Source organism: Chlorocebus sabaeus, chromosome 20 (genome assembly GCF_047675955.1).
Source record: "Chlorocebus sabaeus isolate Y175 chromosome 20, mChlSab1.0.hap1, whole genome shotgun sequence".
Classification (NCBI taxonomy): domain Eukaryota; kingdom Metazoa; phylum Chordata; class Mammalia; order Primates; family Cercopithecidae; genus Chlorocebus; species Chlorocebus sabaeus.
The window spans coordinates 47,331,619-47,357,578 of NC_132923.1; the positions used below are offsets into that span (position 1 = coordinate 47,331,619).

Below are 25,960 nucleotides of genomic sequence, written 5' to 3' on the forward strand. Positions count from 1 at the left end.
AATTCTATTGTGAAACACTAAAATAAACATCAACTCACACTTAAAAAAAAGAAAATAACAACAAAAAACATGGATATAATTAGAATCTGTTTTCTGAAGTCCTAGAAGTTTCATCAGTTATACCTGCTTCCCTGAGAGCTGAATGTTCTGACTAAAGGCAAGTTTTGGTTAAGTCATTTATTTTTACACTGTTCCTTTCCATTCAGAATAAACAATAATGTGTGAGGCAGTGTGTTTGGTGTCCTATATTCCTTATAGCCAATTTTATTCAAATTTCATTTGATTTGAATAATTCCTTTCTCTGAACTTTAGTGCAGGAGTGTGTGGCAGGTGAGGGAAGCTCTTTGCTATGCTTTAAAGACTCACTTTCATCTTTCTGGAACAAAGCAAGAGAAAACATTTACCATGCACCACAATTCCATATACACAGTACTGTTTACCTATAGTGCTTTCCCGTTTTGTGTAGGTGCAGTTAATAGATTTCTTCATAGTTATATCCAAAATGAAGAGGTGGCATCATAATGCCTAGACCCTTAGGGAGAAACACATTAAAGATGTACATTTCCCAAAAATGAGTCAGTTGATTTTATTCATTAAAAAATATGCATAATAAAAGGCCAAACACAAAGCTCTTTATAAAAAGGAGCAAAATGTATTTTCCAGAAGAGTTAGATAAAGGCATGAGATGAATTTCAGTTAAATGGATCTATTTCTTTGTGGGTTTTGAGAACTCATTTTAGACACTGAATAGAGGCTGTTTTACATTATAATCACGCAGATGGAGGGGAAAAAAAGTCTTTTGCTTTAACTCTTACTAAATTTCTATATTTTAAAATTAATTTCAAAACCAAATCTGTACCTCTCTCCTCTATCACAGTTTTTGTAAGTAATTAAGAATTGTACCCGTACGATTGCACAGCGACTAGGGAAGAGAGAGGTAGATGATTCGGCCACTCTCTCACAAGGAAACCCCCAAATACTTTAGGGCATTAAACACAAGGCTTTTGTTATCCAAAAGTAATTAGTTGCAGAGTACAAAAACATTTTGGAGCAGAATGTACACAAACATGAGAGTCATAAACAGCCAAAACCAAGTACACTAACAGTAAGTTCATAAAGAAATGCGTAAATTCTATGTATCTTACAAAAACAATCCTCACAGATTTTGAATCCAAGATTATACAATAGAAAATATTTATATGTTTTACATTTAATATAAAAATTCTTAACAAATAAAAAAAGGCCTTGGTGATAGACAAGAAGAAATTTTGGGGAATACATTAATTTTCAGGATGCCCCAAGGATAATACATCTTAAATACTCAGCTCCTGTTCTAGGCAAAGGCCAAATGCAGGCATTTTCTCAGGGTCATCATTGGTGTTGAGAAAACCAGGTTAAGGAAGACTCAAGCAAGCTGGGAAAGGAAGTAAAAATTAAGCCAAAAACGAATTCTGCCAAGCACAATACACCCCATCTAAAAAACTTTGGGAACATAAATCAAAGACAGTGGTGAGTATACATCAAGACAATTCATATTGATGAGTTTATGTTCTTGGTGATAAATATCAAAACAGGAAGTCAGTTAAAACAAGTGTGCAAATAAGTAATGGGGATTGGGGGAAGAAGAGGAGAGAACACCTATACAATCTTGAAGGCAAACACTGCAAGGAGGAATTCAGTCATTTCATAGCTCCCAGTCCACCCTCGATGTGCATTTCTTGCAACATCTCAATAAGTTAAAGAACAATTATTCACAAACTTCAGGTTAGTGTTAACAGTTTTTACCTGGTTAATTTAGGGCTAGACACTGAGTTGCTTTAATAAGACATTTAGTTATGGTTCATCATAATAGTCACCCATTCTTCATCTCTATTAACTTAGAAAATTTTACTTCTCATTGAAAGCCCTGGAGCATTATTTTTATTTTTATTTATTTATTTATTTTGAGACAGAGTCTTGCTCTGTTACCCAGGCTGGTGTATAGTGGCACAATCTTGGCTCACTGCAACCTCCACCTCTCTGGTTCAAGCAATTCCCCTGCCTCAGCCTCCCAAGTAGCTGGGATTACAGGTGCATGCCACCATGCCCGGCTAATTTTTTTTGTATTTTTAGCAGAGATGGGGTTTTACCAGGTTGGCCAGACTGGTCTCAAACTCCTGTCCTCAAGCAATCTGCCCATCTTGGCCTCCCAAAGTGCTGCGATTATAGGCGTGAGCCACCACGCCCGGCCGAGCATACTTTTAAAAATGATTTTGAAACATGGGTCTCTTTTCTTTAAGTCAACATTTGTCTAAGCACGTCTGTAAACGTTCTGTTACAGGGAGAGGAAGAGTATTGAGCAAGTTCTCCTCAACAATCAGACAGCTCCGTTTTAGGGACTGACATCCTTCCAGTTCAGGAGGAAGTGTTTCCAGGTAATTACCAATGAGCTCCAGATGAGTAAGGTTGGACAGCTCACCCACATGAGGGGACAAATTCATCAAGCTATTTTTCCCCAAAAGTAAACATTGCAGCTTTTTGCACTGAAACAGCCCATCTGGTAGCATCTCAATCTGGAAAGGGAAGAAAAAAGAAATTGGTAAAATAGATTTTTGGTGTTTTATGATAAGACATTTACCTTTTGCCCAAAAACACATTTCTGAAGGTTTATAAGTGATGTAGACTACAATGATGATAAATTTGAAGCAGATGAAAAGATAGAGGGAAAATAAAGACAGGAGTACAGCGAGGAGTGAGGACTGTGGCTACCTTGGACACCTACATCCTTGCTGTATATGGGTGGGCAACAAGTTTGGTTTTAAACACTCTAACAAGCAATTCTTAAAGAAAATGTAGTTATACACACATTGTCGTTAAGATAAAAAACAAACCAGTAAGAAGAATAATAATTACTCTTGAGTCCTGGATCAGAAATAACTCACCCTCAAGAGTCTTCATAAAACGTTTACTGTGTAATGTAATGAATAATACCCTTAAAAACATCCTAAGATCCTGAGAGCAGACTGAGAACTTTATTCTCTTTTTTAAAAAAGCCTACAGAAGCAAAAGCAAAAAAACATGATTATATATACATGCACATTTCATTCCCCTCTACATACACATACACCTGAATATTTACTCTTGTTCCTTCCCTCTGGCATGGTTTCAATTAAATAATTTATAATACAGGGATAATTTTAAATATAATACATATTATGCAAATTAGGTTAACTCCTAAAGCTGCTCATGTTGACTGCTCCCCTATATGGTAGATAGGTTGTATGTCGATTTCTAAGGGAGCCACAGTACATACAAGAAATAGGGTTTATTGAGGAAAGATCTCCAGAGAAGAAGTTGAGCACATACACAATCCCTTCAACCCATCACTTCACTGAGGGGTAAGTCTGGCCTCAGCATAGATAGACTGCACATACCACCGCCCCCCACCCCCATAATACTTTACATATTGGCTGGGGACAGGGGCCACCTACAAAACTATGAAATAATGTAGGTTCCTTGGTTCAAAAACTGGCTTTGTTAGAAACAGGGATAAAAAGGGCACTCAGGGACTTGGCCTATATCCTCTGATGGGCTAATGCAGACCTGATGGGAGACAAGTTTCTAGGGCCATCCAGAACTGTCTCTCCTCAAAAGGATAAATAGCTTTTATATAAGCTAAAAAATGACCAAATTCCATAAAAAATGTTAATGATGTTGTAAACTCCATTCTCCTACATCACCCCTCCCTCAAACACACATTCAGTGCTATATATCCTTAAAAATAAATCTAATGATTGTCACTGCTAAGAACAACATTCCATATAGATCGTCACTGTACATTAAAATATTAGATATAAACAAAGGGAAAAATATCTACCCTTTACTTTCATTTCCTTTCCAAGAGCAATACAAACCCGACATATGCAGACCTACATTGAGAGATGAGGCAGAGAGATGAGAAGAAATGCAACCTCTTTCTAAGGCAACCCCTTCTGCACAGAGGCACCTGCAGCTCAGAAGTAGGGTCAGTGATGTCCAAGTGGAGAAAAAATCAGTCCTTTACAGTGTGCATTATTAAGAGTGCTTGTTGGTGCCTATGAAATGACTCAGGCAAACTGGCTAAAAAAGAAATTAGGCTTGGCTCATTTATATTCAGTGAGCACGTGCTGAGTGCCTTCTGATGTGCCAGGTTCCCAGCTAGCTGCTGGGATAAAGTACTGAGTTAGAAAGACTGCCTTTGAAAACTAGCCTAATAATGCAGGTCACCATTGACATCTCAGCCTCAGCATTGTTGACATTCTGGGTGGAAAAATTCTTGCTGTGGGGCTGTCCTGTGCAGTGTAGGATGTTTAGCAGCATCCTCAGCCTCTACCCACCAGTTGCCAGTGCCACTCCCCTTCCCGGTTGTGACAACTAAAAATGTTTCCAGACAAATGTCTCTTGGGAGGCAAAATCATTCCCAGTTGAGAAGCACTAGTCTCACGGAAGAGAGAAACATTAAACAATTACACAACTGTCTGTAATGAGTGGTATGAAGAAAAGTACCCTAACCTGAACTGCATTAGGGAATTCCGTATTTCCCTTCTTCAGTCAGCTTCAGATTCCCAGCAAGAACCTCCTTTAACTGGACTGATTTCCTACTGGGTGATTACCCTGAAGCCATTGCCCTCACTCTCTTGTCTGGTTATCAGCACTACCACATTCCCACCAGTCTCCTTTCAAATCTCTACATCTGTGATTTCAGTGGACTTCTCAGGCTCCAGCAGAGGAAAGGGATTTCCCAAGGCAGTGGGAGTGAGCCTCAGGGCCAGTCCCTTAGCATTGCTGCTGTGAATGTGAGTCAAGAGCTGCGCTGGCGAAACTCCTCCTATGTGCAAGGGTCCATCTCCAGGGCTTTCTCTCCAGCTCTCTGCCCAACTAAGGCACAGGATCTTACCTCACCTACTCTCATTCAATTTTTCTAAACGAGCCTGGAGAGTTTTGTTAAAGACTCAAGACTTTCCTTCAACTCAGCAATTGTATCCTGAAAAATCTACTTATAGTTTTAAAAATAGTTTGCCTTGAAGCTTACAAGAACTCCAGTTTTGCCTGGGTCAACAAATTTTATAAAAACAAATTTTATAAAAAATGTTGGAAAACAATTACTTAAAACTAATTTATTTAGCATGCCCTTTCTTAGACGGTATGACACATGAGCCAGAGAGCAAAATATTACCTCAGTGGATCACTGATTTCTTCTAAAAAACCAAGATAAAGCTTACAGGCTATTATGGGGATGACATACTTCAACAACAAAATGGTTTTATGGAATAAACTATAATATATAATACACACATACATAAACTATATAATAAACTACAAAATAGATGACAACAACAAACTAATGGCTATGTAATCTCTCTACATCCTAGAATTCTCTGACAACCAAATGTCTTCAGCAAAATGAACTGAAGTCCCCGAGAACAGGATGCTTTTCTTTTACATCTACGGCTGACATTGTAAATTAAATACCCCCGCTTTTTCCCAGAGGCTGGGATCTTACTTTAGAATCCTTCTCAATACCAGATTTCCTTTTTTTTTTCCTGGCCAATGACACATGCTATCTTGGGAAATGCTTACCAAACCCTAAAGTCCAATCATTTCAAGAAACACAGCTGAATATTTCTAAGTAGTGATGCCAAAAACAACAAAACTCAGTGTCACACAGATGATCTTCAGAAGGAATTTCTACATTATTCATCTTCTGGCTAGAAGTCTTCAAACTAATGTAAGAAAAAAAAAAAAAAAAAAGCACAAATGTGGAAGTAAGAAGACCTAGCTGTAAACTGGACTGGTCTAAGATTTCAGCAAACCTAGTTCAAAGCCTTGTGCTTCTCTCCATTACAATCAATGCCACCATAATCCAATTACTGTTTGGCACTGCGATAGGGATGGATCTTGGCCTCCATTTCTCCCACCTTCCACGCCCACCCGCACATACTGTTCCCCATGTAAAATCACTTGGATTGATCCAACGAGACATAGTAGAAGAACAGTAGAGTAGAAATCAGAATGTTTGGGTTCCATACTAGCCCCCTTGCCAGGAAACTTCAGACCTCAGGCGAACTGCTCTGAGCATCAGTAAAATAAGGGAAGTGGACTAGAGTAGGGGCTGGCAAAGTTTTTCTCCAAAGGACCAGAAAAATAAGTGTTTTAGGCTTTCTGGGCCAAGAGGCAAAACTGAAAATATTATGTAGGTCCTTATATAATAGAAAAAAAATTCCATACATTTTTAAGTGATGAAATTCAAAATATAACAATTGAATATCATTTTGTTGTAATACAGGCCCCCTAATAAGAAGAATGGAATCTATTTGTGAAAATTGAAATTTGAATTTCATATAATTTTCATGGGTCACAAAATATTCTTTTGATTTTCTTCCCCCAACCATCTAAAAATGTAAAAACCAATCCTAGCCTGGGCTGTATAAAAACAGGCAGTGGGTAGACCTGACCCCCAGGCTGCAGTCTGCGGACTCAGTGTTCCTTTCAGGTATGAGAGTCTTTGTCTCGTTTTAAATCTGTATTCCTACTTCTAAATCATAACTGATTCAACCTTTCCATGGGGTTTTGTTTCTTGGCTGTCCTCTCACAAGCCTTTCATATGCTACAATCAGAGCCTCCTTTGAAGGTACCGGTGCAGGCTAACTAGCACTTTCAAGCTCAAGTCTTACCCTAGTCACTATCCAATGAATCAAACATGAATTTGACCAGCAGATTTCCAGGCACTCTCCATTCTGACCCACCTTACTAAATGGTCTCATCTCTTTGTACATCTGGGCACGCTTATTTCAGTCCTCTGTGGATGACCTCTATTTTTTAACACCTCCCTAATCCAGTGTTCTAGGGTATGCTTCACAGAACACAAGAGTCACTCTATAAAAAAAGTGTCTTGCTCAAACACATTTGGCAAATATTGCATACCATCTCTCACTGGAGAAGCACAACGCATATTCATATGTTAAAGGCTCTCCCACTCAGTGAATATCTGCCACCCAGGGACTGCCGAATACCTTCCCATGTCGAGGTAATTCCCTACCTTATGAGTCTTGGTGGGTAGTAGAGCTCACTTCCTACTAGAGAAACTACACCACCAGATTCTTGTGTTCTCAGCTCTCTTACAGCCACAATGTGGGCATTCATTAGCTGTGCCAATCAGCTGTTCAGACTCGGACTTTGAATTGGGGCTAACATCACAAAGAAGTCGAAGCCACGAAGAATCTATTCTGTGGGAGGCCCAGGGTCACAAGAACAGCAACATCAAGTTTTCAGGAACAGAACCAGTGCTCTGAGCTGGTAAGGTCCTCGGAAGTGTATCCTCACCATTGTGCTTTTCCGCTATGATTCTGGCTACAGTCCTCACTGCTGTCTTACTTTGTGCCTGTTTTCCAAGCTTACTTTTGCAGTCTTTTCAGTGGTAATATGAGATACCTAATATCCTTTCAACTAACGTCTTTTCTGCTTATGAGGTAGTATTTGTTGCCTCCATCTATAAACCTGATACACTGCCCAAGTCTTGAGATCAGACGTTTAAAATGCATGCTATAGGAATCTTTATCAACTGCCATTCCACATGGATTAATTGGCTTGAATTTCTGAGTATATGCATATCTAACTATGTATGCAGCCAGTGTGATATTTTCTTTTTTTCCTTTTTTGAGATGGAGTCTTGCTCTGTCGCCCAGGCTAGAGTGCAGTGGCATAATCTCGGCTCACTGCAACTTCTGCCTCCCGGGTTCAAGCGATTCTTCTGCCTCAGCCTCCTGAGCAGCTGGGACTACAAGGCACATGCCACCATGCCCGGCTAATTTTTAAATTTTTAATAGAGATGGGGTTTCACCATATTGGCCAGGCTGGTCTCGAACTCCTGACCTCATGGTTCAATATTTTGGTCTAACTCAGAATCATGAGACTCTCAAGGTTGGAAATAATCTTGAAATTCGTTAAATCCCCACATGAAACATGAATTCCTGATGCCGTTTAACAACCCTCCTGCTGAGTATCTGGCAGTCCCTGTCTGGAGAGTTTTATTAATAAGAAAATGACTTTTCCCTCCTCAAATGCTCATTCAATCTTTGGATGCTTATGGGAAAGATGAGAAATCTTCCCCTGCAGGCCCTAGTTCTCTCCACTTGCCCTAAGTTCTAACACTGTAGTTATTCCCAGCAAGTTTTACTCTCCATGTACATTTTTCAAATATCTGAAGACCAATATTGTGGACGATTCTCCCTTCCCACCTGTACTTCCCATCATGAGGCTAAAGTATTCCATCAGAGTTTTCATCTTCCTGGTGGCTGTCCTCTGATGGGTTTTAGTTTATTTATATTGTTGTTACATAGTCTCTGCACAGTGTTTCTTTGACTCTAAGTTCACCAAAGATGTCATGTTCATCATTTTGGCTCCAAAGATGCTCAGCAACTACTTTTTCTCAGATTTCTGGGACAACCCACTCAAAAAGATACCATTCTATTTTGGTTATAAAGTATTTTCAGCATAAGACTTTTCTTGTGGTACAAAGTATCCTTTCTTATTCAAGAAAGCATGTGTCTGATATTCACACTTATTCTTCAGATATTGTCCAGGATTCCATTCCATAAACTTGTGTCAAAAGTACTAAGGGTCTTAAGGTTTCTTTATTACATTAACTCGGTGAAAACATTCACCTGCTCATACATTTAAATAATGCATGGCCAGCTAACACCTGAATAAGCTGCGACTTTCAAAAATCCATTTTTGAAAGTGATTTAACTGTCTATAACTGCTTAGTGGAACCAATGCCTTTAAAAATATTATTTATATTTTTATTAAAATTTAACAATAAAAAAAGTGAGCAAAATATTAATATTAATCATGTGCCTAATTAAATGGCACTGATATACTTCTAGACCTGTGATTTTCAGAGTGCAGTCACTAGGCCAGCATCATCAGCTCCACCTGGGGACATTTTAGAAATGCAGACTCTTGGGTCCTACATCCGGCCTACTGAATTGGAAACCCTGGCAGCAGGGCTCAGGAATCTGTGTTTCAGCAAGCCCTTTGGGGAATTCTGATGCACACCGTTAATCTAGGTCAATCCTAATGTAGTTTTAAAATCTCACAAACTTTTAAGATCTGAAGATGTCTCATTTGTCTAACAATGGACTCGCTCCTTTTATATATGAATAAAGTCAGAGAGTTCTAAAAATCAGCATGAATTTTGCTCTCAGCCCCCAATTTTCTGGTATTTCTCTAACACCCATGGTTTTCAAAAATAATGTATAATTAATATGCTTATTAGCCAACACGATGCTCATAACTATATTTACCATGACATATGAACTACAAAAAGTCTAAAAGATAATAGATTTTCTTTTTCTTTTCTTTCTTTTTTTTTGAGACAGAGTCTCGCTCTGTCACTAGGCTTGAGTGCAGTGGCGGAATCTCAGCTCACTGCAACCTCCGCCTCCCGGGTTCAAGCGATTCTCCTGCCTCAGGCTCCTGAGTAGCTGGGACTTCAGGCACCCGCCACCATGCCCAGCTAATTTTTGGATAATATATTTTGAAGTGTGGTGGAACAGCTGTACCCATTTTCAAGTAGAGGAATATCAGTTTCATCCCTTGGTAGATTTGATTTCTGACCAGGTTTTCCCTCTTTCTTCCAAAATGGACATTAGCCTCACTCTCTTACCTTTAGACTATCATGAATTTTTCCTTTTTCCTCCTCCTCCATATCTTAACCTAGGAAACTACTCATTTATTTTGTTTTTTCATGTTTTGGTAAAGTTAAGTTTTCCTTAACTTGGCTTTACTATTGCAAATTATGGTTCATTCTAAAGTATGGATCCTGGAAAAAGCTTCTAAGAAGCCATAGTGTTGCATTATGGAGGCAGGCCTTTCATTGTGAATCATCTTTCTAGACATGCATGCAGATTTCCAATCTTTTTCACAACGTCACAAAAAGGATTTATGAATAATTCATAATCCCAGCATTTTAAAATAAGAAGTTATTTTATTATGACAGATTTGGAAAGTGGAAAAGTTTTACCAAACTCCCTAATACCCAAAACCTTCATAAAACAAAAAGTAAGCTCTACCATAACGAATTAAATAGTTTAAAATACTTTGTGATGTTTATGTAGAAAACTGGGGGAAAAAAAAACACGAGAAAAACATTTGCTGAGCAACTATTATGTGCCAGGAATTGTGCCGAATGCTTGTATGTTTTTTTATAAAATCTCCATGACGACTTGTAAGTTAGATTAAAAATGGATGCTCAGTGTTTTGGTAATTTATACAAGACCAGATTGGGCTTGGCTTGAGAACACATAGCATGATTTGAAGTGTGTTTGCTTGCCCTATGTAACACACTACAAGTGCGGCAGATACTGAACAAAAGAAGGAATGGATTTACTTACATTGTTGTTGGTCACAGCAAAGTACTGCAAATTACTCAGATACTGGATTTCTTCTGGAATGAAGGTCAAGTGGTTATAGCTTAGATCCAAATAATGTAGTTTGGTGCATAGGAAAAGCTGCAAGGGCAGATTCTCAATATTATTATGGTCCAAAGAGAGCTGCTCGAGGTTAGATAATGCCCCAATCTGTGCAGGAATATAAGCAATGTTATTGTGCCATAACTTTAAGCAGGAAAGATTCTGAAGATGCTGAAAGCTAATGATCTCTTCCACAGTTTTAAGGTTGTTTTCCCTTAGGTCTAACTCATGCAAATTATTCAGGCTGAAAATGGAGTGTGGAATGCGTTCCAGGTCACAGCTGATCAGTTCTAGGCTTTTCAGATTGACCATCTTTTTCAAGTTATTCAACACAACCAGTTTGCTTCCCTCATTATCAAGGGACAGTTTCTGCAGTGAAGGCAGGAGGTCTGTAACAACCTGTGGGATCCGGGAGAGGCTGCTCTTCAAGTAGAGGGTCCTCAGATTTTTTAAGTCCTGAAAGCCCTCCAACTGCATAGTACTCAACTGTTCAGGGAGAACACAGCCTGAAAGATAAAGTTCCTTGAGATTCTTGAGGTGAAATACCCAGCGTGGGATTTTTCCCATTTCAGTAAATTTCAGGCGGAGGATTTTTAAATTCTCCTCTAGAAAGGCCAGTGCAGGATGGTCTACGACCAGAGATGAATGGTACACACGAAGCTCCTTGAGGTTGACCAGCTGTGAGACTGCAGAGGGCAGCTTCACCTCTGGGATAAGCTCCAGGCTTAGTACTTCCATTTCAGTTAACTCAAAGACATTGTCTGGAAGACCATTGAGCATAAAAAGATGCAGCTCTATCTTGTCCTGGGCATTTTTCACAAGCTTACTTTTCAGTTTCTCAACTGTCCATTCATTATTGAGGTTGATCTGTTTCAGTTTGTTCTCACTGACCTCTGACAGGAATATGGAGAAGCGTTTGGAATAAAGAGGATCATACTGATCAGCCAGATGAAGGATGAAGGCAAAGTCATTCTTGACATCAGGGATGTCACTGTAGTTGCTTTTTTCTCTTAACGCCTCAAAGGAATATTGCTTCAGGGAACTCCTCAGCATCCACCACAGGCTGTAGGAAGAGGTCAGACCGTAAAGTATAACCAAAATGACATAAAATGAAGCCAGGACCTTAAAGATTTCTGCCAAGGAATAGACACACTGGTAGCGCTTGTATCCTGTAAAAGCCTGCACATCAACTGAACAGTCGATTTCAAGAGTGATGTAGGTTAAAAAATATGGAACATAAGTTATGATGAGCACAAACAAAATGACTTTGACTATTATCTGTTTCAGATATACTCTATAAATGATGTCCTTCTGCTCCACGTGCATGCGGAATCTTCTCACTTTTTCAAAGATGGCTTTGGCCTGTTCACCCTCCTTCTTGTCCAGGACACTGGAAGTTGGGCTTTCTATGCCAGCTGACTCCAAACCTGGCTGCGGGTAGGGCAATGACTGTTTGCTAGAATCTATGTCAGCTGAACACCCTGAGGACGAAAGCAAAATCTTGGACTTGGAGAGTTTCAGAGGCCTCACTGACTGCTCGGCCACTGTTTCTGACAGGGCGCGGGTGGTCCATGGAGAATCGAAGCATTTGTGAAGGATGGCCACAAAATGCTCGAGCCTGGAACTGGTACTGGGGTAGTGAAGCCAAAAGTTGCTACAGGCTGCAAAGATGAGCGTGTGCAAAAGCACCAGGTAGGGGAAAAACTTTGCAAACCAATGGAGCTGTTTCTCGTAACAGACGGCATCGATATAGGAGTACTGCTGTCGGTGGAGGTCATTCTGGATTCGGAGGGGGAGTGGAAGCGGTGTCCCAGGATTAGAGGATGTGTTCATGCTGGCTTTCAGGATGTCCCAAGGCACGGCACAGTGATTGTCAAATTCCACTTTGCATGGAAGACAGCACAGAACCCTGCTCTGCGTCAGCTGGAGAGCTCCGGCCAGCACGGCCACCAGCAGCATGATCAGTGTGATGTAATACCAGAAGACATCCCACCATGGTTTTAAGATGTGATAAGATGACTGGGCATCTGCTAAGCATTTTAGCTCAGTTAGTGTAATCATGACTTTCCCTTGTAGGAGGACAGAAACTGGAAGAGGAAAATAAACACTACTGAAGCAAGTACTCAAATAAGCATTTCACTCTAATGCTCATACACATATGCCCTCCTTCCCAAGCAGGATTTAGCTCTGGGGTCAAACCTAAAAGGGAGAGCTGATCAAGGGGCACATTAAGTCTTCTGGTTTCATTTGAAACCACAGGCCATTCAACTTTGAGCCATAGTCTCTTAGATGGGGGACCGTTTAGTGATAGTGACTAGAAAGAAATTTAGGGGGAGCTCTTGAGGTAATTATCTCATTATGTCTTGGATCTCAACTCCAGGCTAGGCTACTAAAAACCAGGAGTCAATCTGTCTTCAACTGACATTTGAAAAACTTGTTCCTATGCTCCTTCCTCACCCCCCACTCTTTCTCTCTCTCTTTCTTTCTTTCTTTCTTTCTTTGACAGGGTCTCACAGGCCTTAGACTCTTGGCCTCAAGTGATCCTCCCTGCTTGGCCTCTGAAAGTGCTGGAATTACAACTATGAGCCACCACAGCCAGCCACCTAATTTCCAATGGTCACACTGTACCTTCCAAAATGTCTGAGTAAGCTCCTTTCCACACCTTCTCCCATGTCTGAAGCATCACTTATAGCCCGAGAGTTGTTTTAGTCACCACAAGGAGCCTCTTTTAAGCAAGCTCTGCTTTGTAAAATTACCCCTTAGGCTTAGAGGGGTCTACAATTCTATGCCCAAAACAACCTGTCACTGAATGTATTGTCTCCTTTCCACACAAGCTTTCGCTTTGTAATTTAAGTACGTGAGTATTAAAAAACTTTGAGTATTTAAAACTTGGGAAGTAGTTAAAAGTTATGGCTAAAAAAAAGAATAAGGAAGAAAAGCTCTGCTAGAATACTCGATCACGGGGACTCCCTCTCATGTTTAATGTTGTGATGGCAAAGTGCTAAAAAGATAAACGAATAAGGTATATTCCATTATTAAATTATTTTTGTCTTCAGGAAAACAAGATTATCTTGTATTTTCATCCTGAAAAGTATTAAGACAACATTCCTGAGAATTTCTATGTTGAGTCTTACATACACCAATTGTTTCAAAAATCGCTAATCAGTAAAATCCAGATCATCTATAAGATAACACAGAGTAAGGTAAAAGGAAATATGTGGGTCTTAGAAAATATCTGCTAAGAAAAAGAAGAAAAATAGTAATGGTAGCATGGTCCTCCCTTGCTGGTAGTCCAGCTCTAACCTATTTCCAAGGGCTTCTCCTGGATTTTCTTGAGTCTGGAGTCTTATCATCTATTCTGGGCCTGAGTTTCTCTCTAGACACCCTAATATTAGTAGCGTCCCCAAGGAATACTTTTTTTTTTTCCTGACATGGAGTCTAGTGGCACAATCTCAGCTCACTGAAACCTTCGCCTCCCAGGTCCGAGCAATTCTCCTGCCTCAGCCTCCTGAGCAGCTGGGACTACAGGTGCATGCCACCATGTCCGGCTAATTTTTGTGTCTTTTTAGTAGAGATGGGCTTTCACCATGTTGGCCAGGCTGGTCTCGAACTCCTGACCTTGTGATCTGCCCGCCTTGGCCTCCCAAAGAGCTGAGATTATAGGCCTGAGCCACTGTGCCCAGCCAGGAAGACTTTTTTACTCTCATTTGCCCTCTTTCTGGGGTCTGGTATCCTGCCTTGAACCTTAGAGTCCCATTCCAGAGTCCCTGCTCCCTGTTAATAAGTTTCATCCTCAGCATATTCCTGACCATCTGACCCTGAACCCTACAGCTTCATGCTCCTGTACCTGTTAGGACATTCTACAATTTCTGAGTTTAATTGCTGGACTGGAGCACTACTTTCTGCTTGTGTCCTCTCTGGGCATCACATTATATTATATGGATTCACCTTCCTCCTAGGACCTACAGGTGGATTATATAACTCTTCAGGGCTTCTCTCCTTCACTCCAGCTAAGTGGGTCTATTTCTAACTCTCAACTCTTCTCATTCTGCCTCACCTCTCTGCCTTACATAATTGTGTGTCAAGGTAAGACAGAAACTAAAATGAGAGGAATATATGAGGCAAAGAGAAAGTCCTGGGCTTAGACCTCAAAATACTATAAATATGATGTGGCCAGGGGTGTGAGGGATAGTAGAAAACACTGCTGGATGAAAGAAAGAACATGTGAAAAATGCTTTAGGATTCTAGTTGACATGTATGCATACTTTCAGCTAGTCATGTGATAGTTGTTATGTTGAAATATTGATTATAACTTCTGGCCATATTAATAGGTGAACCCAGATAAAGGAGCTGCAGTCCTCCTGTACCTGCCTGGTGAGATTACAATACTGAAACCCAATGCTCAGTTACAGGTTAAAGATAAAATGGGCCAAAACCTAACCAGGAGCTGTTGCTTCCAAACCATTTCCTACAGAGGAACACAGGCAATTGATGAAATTCAGCTGAGATAATAGATGACTAGGTGAGCCCGAGAATTTATCTTTACATTTTTGCACAACAACCTCATAGGTGAAAGAATAGTGGATTTGCTCCCAAGGTAGAACCAGGTAGGTGGAAGCTTTAGAAAATTACATTTTGATTCAGTCTGTGGTGGAAAGTCATCGAACTGGCTGCTCTGTGAAACAGTTCAGCTCTATGTCCTGAGCAGAATCTTGATCAATAAAATGACCATCCATCAGGGAAGTTGCAAAGGAATTTCTTGTAATGGATAAAAAGAGTGAAGCAGATAATTTCAAAGGGTTCTTTCAGCTCTAAATTCATGTTTCATTTGTCCTCTCAAAGGTCCTGAGAATTAAATTCATTTAACATATGCAACTGAAATTGTAGAAGAATGAAAACAACAGTAGCTCTAACAATGATAAGGCATTTGACAGAGAGTGAATACTTAGTCAATAAAAATACAAGTCAACATTGACCAAAATAACGTGTTTTAAATATTTATACTTACTATAATGAAAAAGATTAAATAAATCAATATACTTCAGTCAGGAGGTCTACACCTTTTGAAGTTTCTTAGACACACCATCTCTGTGTTTGTCTTCATTCTATGAGAAAACATAAATATCTTAAAATAGCTATAGTCATTCAAACAAACAAACTGGAGATACTGTCTCCAGAAACCCTCTCTGTCATAAGACATGATATGGCAAATAGATTTTCATACTCCTGGCCTCAAGCAATCCTTCCACCTTGGCCTCTCAAATGCTGGGATTACAGGTGTGAGCCACTGTGCCTGGCTTAGATTTTCACAGGTCAGTTTACTTTTCACACTGGGGCACATTCTGGCAAAGTTGTATCTACAGGGCCCCACTCATATTCATTAAACCATACTCACTCCCTGAACTTCTTTTCAATTACAGGGAAGTTCCTTCAGAAATTTAAACACAACATATTTCAAAATTCTGTATCTACAACACTTAGATGAACACTTAGCTTTTCTAAGTAGTCGACATATGTTAATTTCTCTCACTCATTCCTCATATACAGTTGTTCTTATTTGCATTTTTCAGATGGCTTGTCACACCAAGTGATTTCTGTACCCATATTTAAAACCAAACATCTATCCAAATAAGTCTCAGTGCTCCTAAAATTTAGCCTACCAATCTCATTAGAAAAAGTGACAAGTTAATACACTTTTTCAGATACAGCTCAGAAATATGGCTGAAATTACTGGAAATTATGTTATTATTAAACATACTTAGGCTTTATATTTGTTTAATTTAGAGGTTAATAAAACCCATTTGTAACATTTATAGTTCAATAATTTGTGATAGTTAAATTACATATATATTGATAATTTGAACTGTGAGAAAATTGTAAAATGCTAGAATTTGTTTTTAATTGAATGTAAAAATTATATCTTTTAGTACCTATGAAACCTCAAAGAAAAGTTTCTAGGGAGGTTTTATATTATACAATCCATTTTAAAAAGTACTTCAAATACTCCTAGGAGTACTGACCCCAAATTGTATTTAAGATACTTTTAGCAATAATCTTGTAAGCTTGTCATTTCAAATATCAAAAAACTGGGCATGTCCGAAACTTACTTTGGGTTTACCAAGTCATGTGCAAAGCCTATTTTACAATTAGTCACCATCCAGCATCAAATTGTTTTGAAGGTTAGAAAGCACAGTTAGTATGTATAAGAACCTAGCTGTATACTAATTCATAATTACATGGCACCACTGGAGTAAGAATTTCTCATTCACAATTCACAAGCCTTTATACAAGTCTTACAACATATATCACATGACTGCATTTATGTGCACTGAGCATGATAAAGACATCTGATGTGTGAAACATTTTACATATTCTTTCACAGCAGCTGCATTTGTAACATGCCAGAAAAGAATTTATTGCATAATTCAAAAATGCTACTCAGCCATGATTCTTTTTATACAATACAGTTCTCCTTAAATATCAGAAATACACTTTCTACTTTATTAATAATTTAACATCTGTTTTTCTACCTTCAAAGCATGTCTCATTTACATTAATTTGTTTTATACTTAAAACAAGCCACTGAAATAAATAGTATTACTCTTTATGTTTATATGCATACAAATTAAGGCAGGCTTAAAGAATTTACCTTGCCCAAGGTGACAAAACCTGCAAAAAATAAAGTTGCAACTGGAACCTAGGTCCTCAGACTCAAATCCCAACCTCATGCACACCAGATGACACGGTCTCAGTCAATCCAATTAACAGTCTTAGGTCTCTCAAAAGCTGAAGAAAAAGCTAATTATCGCTCTTTCCCAACTCACCTAATATCTGCATTATAACTGGGTTCTATTATAATCTTTTGAATAAGGATGTAAATCTAGTTTTCTGTAATGTCTTCCATTACATACAATCTACTTTCTCAGCTAAACATTTTCCTACTAAATATTTTCTACTGAACTAAAACTTAATATTTAAATATACAGCATCTGGATTTAAGTATATATAAAACATCTCAGCATTCCTATATATAAAATGATGCTAATTTTCCTATGAAGTGCTTAACTAGAGAGTTTAAGCATAGCTATCCTTTGTCATTATGCCATTTAATACTGTCTGTCCAGGAAATTGTTTCCAGACCATATTTTAGTAAACAATGGTGACTCAATCCAAATAAGATCTCTATTTCTAATATACAAACACACTAAATCATTCCAAAGAAATGTTGAGAGTAATGGATTTTACAGTTCTAATCCCATTCTTTTAGCTTTTAAACCTCATTAAGAAGTCATAAAAGCTTCTTCAAAACACATGAATTCACTTGACAATCTTACTCCAAAGTCTCTAAGACTGTAAAATCAACATTCAAGTTAGGCATCAGTACTTCCCAGTAGTCCTTATTTTACTTTGAAAGCATTTCTAAAATAACAAGTGAAAAAATAAACAAATGATGATCAGATGGTATTTAGTGTCATTATATACTGAGAACTGGAGGCTACTTCAAAGATCTGTCTCTGACCCCAGGCAGGGATTATAGCCGAACAATTCCAAAAAGTGGTTCTCTACATTACTCTCATTGAACACTGATTTAAAAATCACCTTAGAGCCCTTCAAAATGTTTAGTGCTACTTCCCATTAAGATGTTTTTTGGGACTAACATATATCTAACTGAAATTTAAATTCACCTTTTGTTGAGTTCTTTCTCCAGGAAACAATGCATCAGTATCTCTGATTAATTTGCCCCCTTTCTTTATGCTAAGTAACTCATTTAACCACTCTTGAGAGATTTAACGACATGCATTAAACATTTTCAAGTACCTAAATGATCACCAGCAGTAACATTTGATATACCAGTTTCCTTATGTCCCTTTCCAGTTCTTTCAGATCTTGTTAGTACAGTGATTTTCAAATAACAAACACACTTCCCAAACTCAGTTGTAGTTTTGAGACCTAGATTTTTCTAATAGTGGTTCTCTAACATTAATGGACATAAAAGTCACAAGAGCTTATTAAAACATCACATGATGAGTCCATCCCTCCGAGTGGCCAATTCATAAGGTAGGAAGTAGGTCTCGAGAACTGCATTGCTAACAAATTCCTAGTTCATGTTGATGCTGCTGGTCCAAGGACCACTTTTCAAGAATCACAAATCTAAGACAGTGATTCTCAACGTCAGCTTCACCTTAGAACCTCTTGGGGCACTTTTAAAAGAAACCTAAACCCAGGCCTTACTCCCACAGAGCAAGTCAATTGGTCTAGGAGAGGCCAGATTTTTTTTTCCCCCAAATCTCCCCAGGAGGAGAAAGCTTACAAGATAGACAATAAAGTTATCTGAGAAAAGCGCCTATCTTTTAAGTCTTCATGGAAGTTGCACTAGACATCTAGGATGCTCTCTCCGCTCTACAGACTACAAAGTAACAGATACCATCTCCACATGAACCCTTCAGAGTCTCAGAAACGTGAAGCGGTAGAACAGTGAATCACTGAGCTATGGAGATATGCAGGATGGATTGTGGGAGGAGGGATTAGAAATAAAGGGAGCGGCTGAAAGCCTATTTCAATTATGTGGGTGAGAAATAATAAGGGTAAAGTTTATAATATGTTCAAAAAGAAAGCCAAGAATAAAATAGTCAAGGGAAATTAAAATTCAGTACCACCTATAGCAACATCAGATAAAGAGGTCCACGCAGAGGCAGGAGTCAAGTGGATTCAGATTTTGATCCTATGATATTATAGTATCTTACACAGTTTCTAGCACATGGGGCACAATAAATATTTATATAACAATTAAATGTACAAAATGAAAAAGATCCCCCAACCATTCAAACTTTTAGGGTGTATTCAGGGTGACAGAGCCTTTCCCAGGGAGTGGCAAGAACTCAGCAGCAATAGAGATGGGAGGGTTTTTGCTAACTGTTCTGCATATTCCAAGCCTTAATGGCTTAAGAAAAGGTTTTATTTCTTGAGATTCTGTGGGAGGTTCTTTCACTTCATAGTGTTGGCTGGCACACTTTCCAGATGGTTGGAAGGTACAAAATGTCCTCATTCCTTAGGCTGGTAGTTGGTGCTAACTGCTGGCTGGTAACTCCTTCATGTGAGACTCCATGTGGCTCTTTGAGTGTCCTCACATAGCATGGTGGGTGGGTTCTAAGACAATACCTTCCAAGCACAAAAGTAAAAGCTATAGCTCTTGTAAGGCATGGCTTGAAGCTACACACTGACACATCCACCAAAATCGACTGGTCAAAGGAGTCATAAGTCCAGTCCAGATTCAAGGGAAAGGGAAGTGGACTCCACCTTTTAATGGGAGGAGTGGCAAAGAGTCTCCAGCCATGCTTAATCCACCACAGTCTACTCTCTGGCCACGCAATGATTTACATTCCTCTTACATGCAAAGCACACTAACACTTTCTCCCCCACAAAACTTCATCCCACTATGGCATCAAATTCAGGCTTGAAGTCCAGGATCTTGTCATCTAACTCAGTTCCAGAAAGCTGTGGGACAAGACTCTTGAAATTATTAGAAGCCCTTCCATTTAGCTGAGAGGTTCTATGAGGCACTGCTTTCAATCTTTTTGAAGTTTTAATAAAGGGTCTTACAGCTATGCCTTTACTTTTATTTTCACCTTGAGACCATGTTTTACTGGCAGTAATGTTCTGGATCTGATCTTTGGACCTGAGGCCATTTCTTTCTTTGAGTATCTTTTGCTGGGTAGAAGAGCTGGGGATGAGAAACAGTTGGATTTACAATCTGAGAAAATTCAGGATTGGAAATACTTCCTCTAAAGTCTGCTTAAAATCAAAATAGTTTCTTCTTTAATCGGTCTCTTTTTTGAAATACTTTGATCATAGTATCAAACAAAAAGAAAAAGGAGTTAAAAAAGGAGTTAAAGGGGTCACTCGGAGCTTCTGATATTTTGCTGGAAAATCTCCTAAGCTAGATCCACAAGTTCATTAGGTTCATTTTCTATGTTCCATGTTACTGCAGGTGATGGTCTTGCTGACTTTTTTCTCAATATAAAGCAAGGGTACCATTTGACATCCTCCAGCAGCAACAGTATTCTAACTGCCCTTCAGGCCTTCACTGACATCTGGTCTCAAAGACAAAATGACAGATTTTTTGTTATGGCAGCATCTCACTTCTAGGTACCAACTTTTGTTTTGATTCTTTATTCTGTGTAACAAGTCAAAACTTAGTGGCTAAACTAACAATTAATAATTTCTCATGATTCTATGGAATGATGTGGCAGTTCATATGGTGTTGGCTGGAGTGCTAGAATACTTAGAAGGCCCAAAGTGCCTCAGTCACAACACTGGTGCTTCTACTGATTGCTGGCTGGGAGCCCAGCTTAGGCTGTCGACCAGGAGGGGCCTTGCCAGTCCTCTATATGGCTAATTAGGCTTCCTCACAGCAAGAGACTAAGATCTAAGAAGGAATGTTTCAAGCACACAAAAGCAGACACTACAAGTCTCTTAAGGCCCAGCCTTGGAAATTATTCCACACCATTTCTGCCACATTCTATTGATCAAAAAACCTACCACAGCCAGCCAGATTCCAAGGGTGGGGAAATCAACTCCACCTCTTGATGGATAAGTTGCTAAGCCTTAGCAGCCATGTTTAGCCCACTGTAGGAAGTCATGACCATTTAAGTGGTGGTCAGTGCCACAGAAATGAATTATTTGAGAGAAATAATTTAGTGAGTGAAGGACAGAATTGCTGTTCCCTCTATAAAATAGATCAGGAAGGCTTATTAGATAAGGAAGAGTGAAAAAGGATAGAGAAGCAGGGTCAGTGTGGTAAAGGAGAAGCACAGTATTTCTGGAACACAAAAATCAGAATTCAAGGAAAGCAGCTGACATCATCATAAAATAATACAGAGAACCAAAGGAGAAGAGAGACACACAACTGCCTTTCCAGAGCTTCTGACCCAAAGCTGTAGTAAGATAATGCATCTGGGAAACAATCTGATGAATAAACATTAGGAAAATTACCCTAGTCATCAGAAGCCCTCGGAGAAAGTTACTGAATAAATGAAATAAAAAACTATAAATAGTAAGTAATACATTAAATTAAAAAGTTACTGAGTGAATTAAAACTATGGGAAAAATTATAGAAATCCTAATGACATCCGAGTTGTTCTTTTTTTTTTTTTTTTTGATGGAGTCTCGCTCTGCCACCCAGGCTGGAGTGCAGGGTGTGATCTCGGCTCACTGCAACCTCCTCCTCCCGGGTTCACGCCATTCTCCTGCCTCAGCCTCCCACATAGCTGGGACTACAGGTGCCCGCCACCACGCCTGGCTAATTTTTTATATTTTTAGTAGAGATGGGGTTTCACGGTGTTAGCCAGGATGGTCTCTATCTCCTGACCTCATGATCCACCCACCTCGGCCTCCCAAAGTGCTGGGATTATAGGCGTGAGTCACCGTGCCCGGCCGACATTTGAGTTGTTCTAAACTTTAAGGAATATTGCTTCACTTTTACTTATTCCTGGCAGTTATAGAATACATCATATATTTAATGTAGATAATATTTTTCTCTTTAGGAAAAGATCTCCCAATTCTTTGAAGTTTTTAGTAAGCTACTATATTTTCTAAAATCTACTTAAAATAAAAGAAGTTGCAGCCATATTCTTGTAATATGAACACAAGCATAAGCCACGAGTTGCTGGATAATTCTTACAGAGAAGGCAACCTCAAATCCTTCTCCATCACCTTTTGCTGTTTATAAGACTATTTTCCTGACCACACCCCACACCACAGTAAGCAAGTCATACTATGTAGAACAAAACCCACTGCCTATGTAATCCCTTCTGAATCACACTTTCACCTTTCAAATGACAGGCAGACAGCAGAGACCAAGTGGACAAAATAATCTCAAAGTTGGAGGATGGCCTTTCTGAATGAACAAAGCCTCCAAGAAATATGGGATTATATAAAAAGACTGAATCTATGGCTGAGTGGTTTACCTAAAAGAGATGGGGAGAATGGAACCAACATGGAAAACATATTTCAGAATATCATCCATGAAAACTTCCCCAATCTAGCTAGAGAGGCCAACATTCAAATTCAGGAAGTGCAGAGAACCCCAGTAAGATACTTCACAAGAAGATGATCCCCAAGACACACAATCAACAGATTCTCCGAGGTTGAAGTGAAAGACAAAATGTTAAAGGCAGCTAGAGAGAAAGGTCAGGTCACCTACAATGAAAAGTCCTTCAGACTAATAGCAAACTTTTCAGCTGAAACCCTACCAGCCAGAAGAGATTAGAAGTCAATATTCAACATTCTTAACAGAAATTTTAACCCAGAATTTCATATCTGGCCAAATGAAGCTTCATAAGCATAGGAGAACCCAGATTCACAAAGCAAGGTCTTAGAGACCTTAAAGAGACTTAGACTCCCAATCAAAAATAGTAGGAGACTTTAACACCCCATTGACAATATTAGGTCACTGAGACAGAAAATTAACAAAGATATTCAGGACCTAAACTCAACACTGAATCAAATGGACCTGATAGGTATCTACAGAACTATCCAACCAAAAACACAATATACATTTTTCTCATTGCCACTGCTACATGGTACATACTTTAAAATTGATCACATAACTTGGAAGTAAAACACTCCTTAGCAAAAAGGAAAAAAAAAAAAAGAGAAAGAAAACCAGCACACAATAATAATACTCTCTCTCACCATTCCTATTCAACACAGTATTGAAGTCCTTGCCAGGGCAATGAGGCAAGAAAAAGAGATAAAGTGCATCCAAATAGGAGAACAGGAAAGCAAAGTATCCCTGTTTGTGACAACATGGTCTTATATCTAGAAAACCCCATAGTCTCAGCCCAAAAGCTTCTTAAGCTGATAACTTCAGCAAAGTCTCCAGATACAAAATCAATGTGTGAAAATCACTAGCATTCCTATACACCAACAACAGTCATGTCGACAGCCAACTCAGGGACAAACTCCCATTTACAACTGGCACAAAAAGAATAAAATACCTGGGAATACAGCTAACTAGGGAGAACTACAAACCACTGCTCAAAGAAGTTGAAGACGACACAAAATAAATGGAAAAACATTCCATGCTCATGGATAAGAAGAATCTGTATCATTAAAATGTCCATACTGTTCAAAGCAATGTATAGATTCAATGCTATTCCTATTAAACTACCATTGAAATTCTTCACAGAACTAGAAAAAACTATTTTAAAATTCACGTGGAACAAAACAAAACAAAACAAAACAAACAAACAAAACTCTGCATAGCCAAGGCAATGCTAAGCAAAAGAAACAAAGTTGGAGGCATCACATTGCCAGACTTCAAACTATACTACAGGGCTACAATAACCCAAAATAGCACAGTACTGGCACAAAGCAGACAGATAGACCAATGGCACAGAATAGAGAACCCAGAAATAAGACCGCATACCTACCACTATCTGGTCTTCAACAACACAAAAACAAGCAATGGGGAAAGGATTCCCTATTTGATAAATGGTGCTGGGATAACTGGCTAGTCATATACAGAAGATTAAAACTGGACCCCTTCCTTACACCATATAGAAAAACTAACTCAAGATGGATTAAAGACTTAAACATAAAATCCCAAATTATAAAAACCCTGGAAGACAACCTAGGCAATACCGTTCAGGACAATAAGCATGGGCGAAGATTTAATAATGAAGATGCCAAAAGCAATTGGAACAAAAGCAAAAACTGACAAATGGACCTAATTAAATTAAAGAGCTTCTGCTATCAAAAGAGTAAACAAACAACCTACAGAATGGGAAAAAATTTTTGCAAACTATGCATCTGACAAAGGTCTAATATCCAGCATCTTAAGGAACTTAAACAAATTTACAAGAAAAAACAACCCCATAAAAAAGTGGGCAAACACATGAACAGACATTACTCAAAAGAAGACATAAACACGGCCAAGAAGCATATGAAAAAATGATCAGCATCACTGATCATTGGAGAAATGCAAATCAAAACCACAATGAGATACCATCTCACACCAGCCAGAAAGGATATTATTAAAAGGTCAAAAAACAGATGCTGATGAGGTTGTGGAGAAAAAGGAATGCGTACACATTGTTGGTGGGAGTGTAAATCAGTTCAACCATTGTGGAAGACAATGTGGCAATTCCTCAAAGACCTAAAGACAGAAACACCATTCAACTCAGCCATCCTATTACTGGGCACATACCCAAAGCATATAAATCATTCTATTATAAAGACACATGCGTGTGTATATTCGTTGCAGCACTATTCACAATAGCAAAGACATAGAATCAACCTAAATGCCCATCAATGATAGACTGGATAAAGGAAATGTGGTACATATACACCACGGAATACTATGCAGTCATAAAAAAAAACGATACCATGTCCCTTTGGAGCTGGAGGCCATTATCCTTAGCAAACTAATGCAGGAACAGAAAACCAAATGTTCTGCAAGCCACGTGTTCTTACTTACAAGTAGGAGCTAAATGGTGAGAACACATGGACACATAGAGGGGAACACCACATACTGGGGCCTATCAAAGGGTAGAGGGTGGGAGAAGAAAGAGGACCAGGGAAAATAACTAATGGGTACTGAGCTTAACCCCTGGGTGATAAAATAATATCCACCACAAACCCCCATGACACAAGTATACCTATGTAGCAAACTTGCACGTGTACACCTGAACTTAAAATAAAAATTAAAAAAAAAGATAAAGAAAAAAATAGAAAATATGGTACATATACACCATGGAAGACTACATAGCCATAAAAAAGGAGGAAATCAAGTCCTTTGCAGCAACATGGATGAAGCTGGAGGCCATTATCCTCTGTGAGCTAAAGCAGAAACAGAAAACTAAATACATTTTTTCACTTATAAGTGGGAGCTAAGCATTGGGTACACACAGATATAAAGATGGAAACAACAGACACTGGGGACTCCAAAAGGAGAAAGGAAGGGAGAGAGGCAAGGGCTGAAAGTTTTCCTATTGTACACTATGCTCACTACCTGGGTGACAGGATCATTCTTACTCCCAACCTCAGTGTCATGCAATATACCCTGATAACAAACCTGATCATGTATCCCTGAATCTAAAATAAAAGTTGAAATTATAAAATTAAAAAGAATTTATAGTTAACTCAATGAGTCAGAATGGAAATGTGAATATACCTAAGAAGTCAAAGGATCTTCACCTTCATCTGTAAAAAAGAAGGGTGTTTAGAATGCAGTAGGTGACAGATCGCTTATCTTCACCACTGATTCATCTAGACTATATGTTCAGAGCTGGGTGACACTTTTAAGGTGTATTCAGAACATTAGAGAGTTGTGCTATTATACAGCGTACAAATTCTTCATTCATTGTGTCAAAGCTAAAAGCACTGCTACAATCTAACTTAAGATTAATCTTCTGCAATTACAAAAGATGAATGATGTTTGCAGGAAGCAACAGAGTATAGGGCTTATT

General features: G+C 38.8%; 2 protein-coding genes across 3 annotated transcripts in view; both read right to left on the reverse strand.

The window, feature by feature from the left end:
• Positions 1 to 561: 561 nt before the first annotated feature.
• LRRC8B (leucine rich repeat containing 8 VRAC subunit B) lies at positions 562 to 12,551 on the reverse strand. The gene is made up of 2 exons (XM_073008610.1): positions 10,413 to 12,551; positions 562 to 2,552 (listed from the first exon to the last, which is right to left on the reverse strand). The coding sequence occupies exons 1-2, from the start codon at positions 12,549 to 12,551 to the stop codon at positions 2,280 to 2,282; spliced, it is 2,412 nt and encodes an 803-aa protein (XP_072864711.1). The 3' UTR covers positions 562 to 2,279.
• A 2,980-nt stretch (positions 12,552 to 15,531) lies between these two features.
• Positions 15,532 to 25,960, reverse strand: part of LOC103224467 (leucine rich repeat containing 8 VRAC subunit B) — a 53,115-nt gene continuing 42,686 nt past the window's right edge. For both annotated transcript variants that reach the window (XM_007978029.3, XM_073008611.1), the window contains exon 3: positions 15,532 to 15,595. In XM_007978029.3, the coding sequence (XP_007976220.2) occupies positions 15,532 to 15,594 (63 nt within the window). In that variant the 5' untranslated portion in view covers position 15,595. The remainder of the gene's footprint in view (positions 15,596 to 25,960) is intronic.

What these genes read in the sequence shown, in the direction of transcription:
- LRRC8B (XM_073008610.1), bottom strand. Translation starts at nt 12,551, where the DNA reads ATGATTACACTAACTGAGCTAAAATGCTTAGCAGATGCCCAGTCATCT. An exon ending in TTGCTGTGACCAACAACAAT is followed by an intron (nt 2,553 to 10,412) that starts GTAAGTAAATCC and finishes TTCCCTTTCCAG; the next exon opens with ATTGAGATGCTACCAGATGG.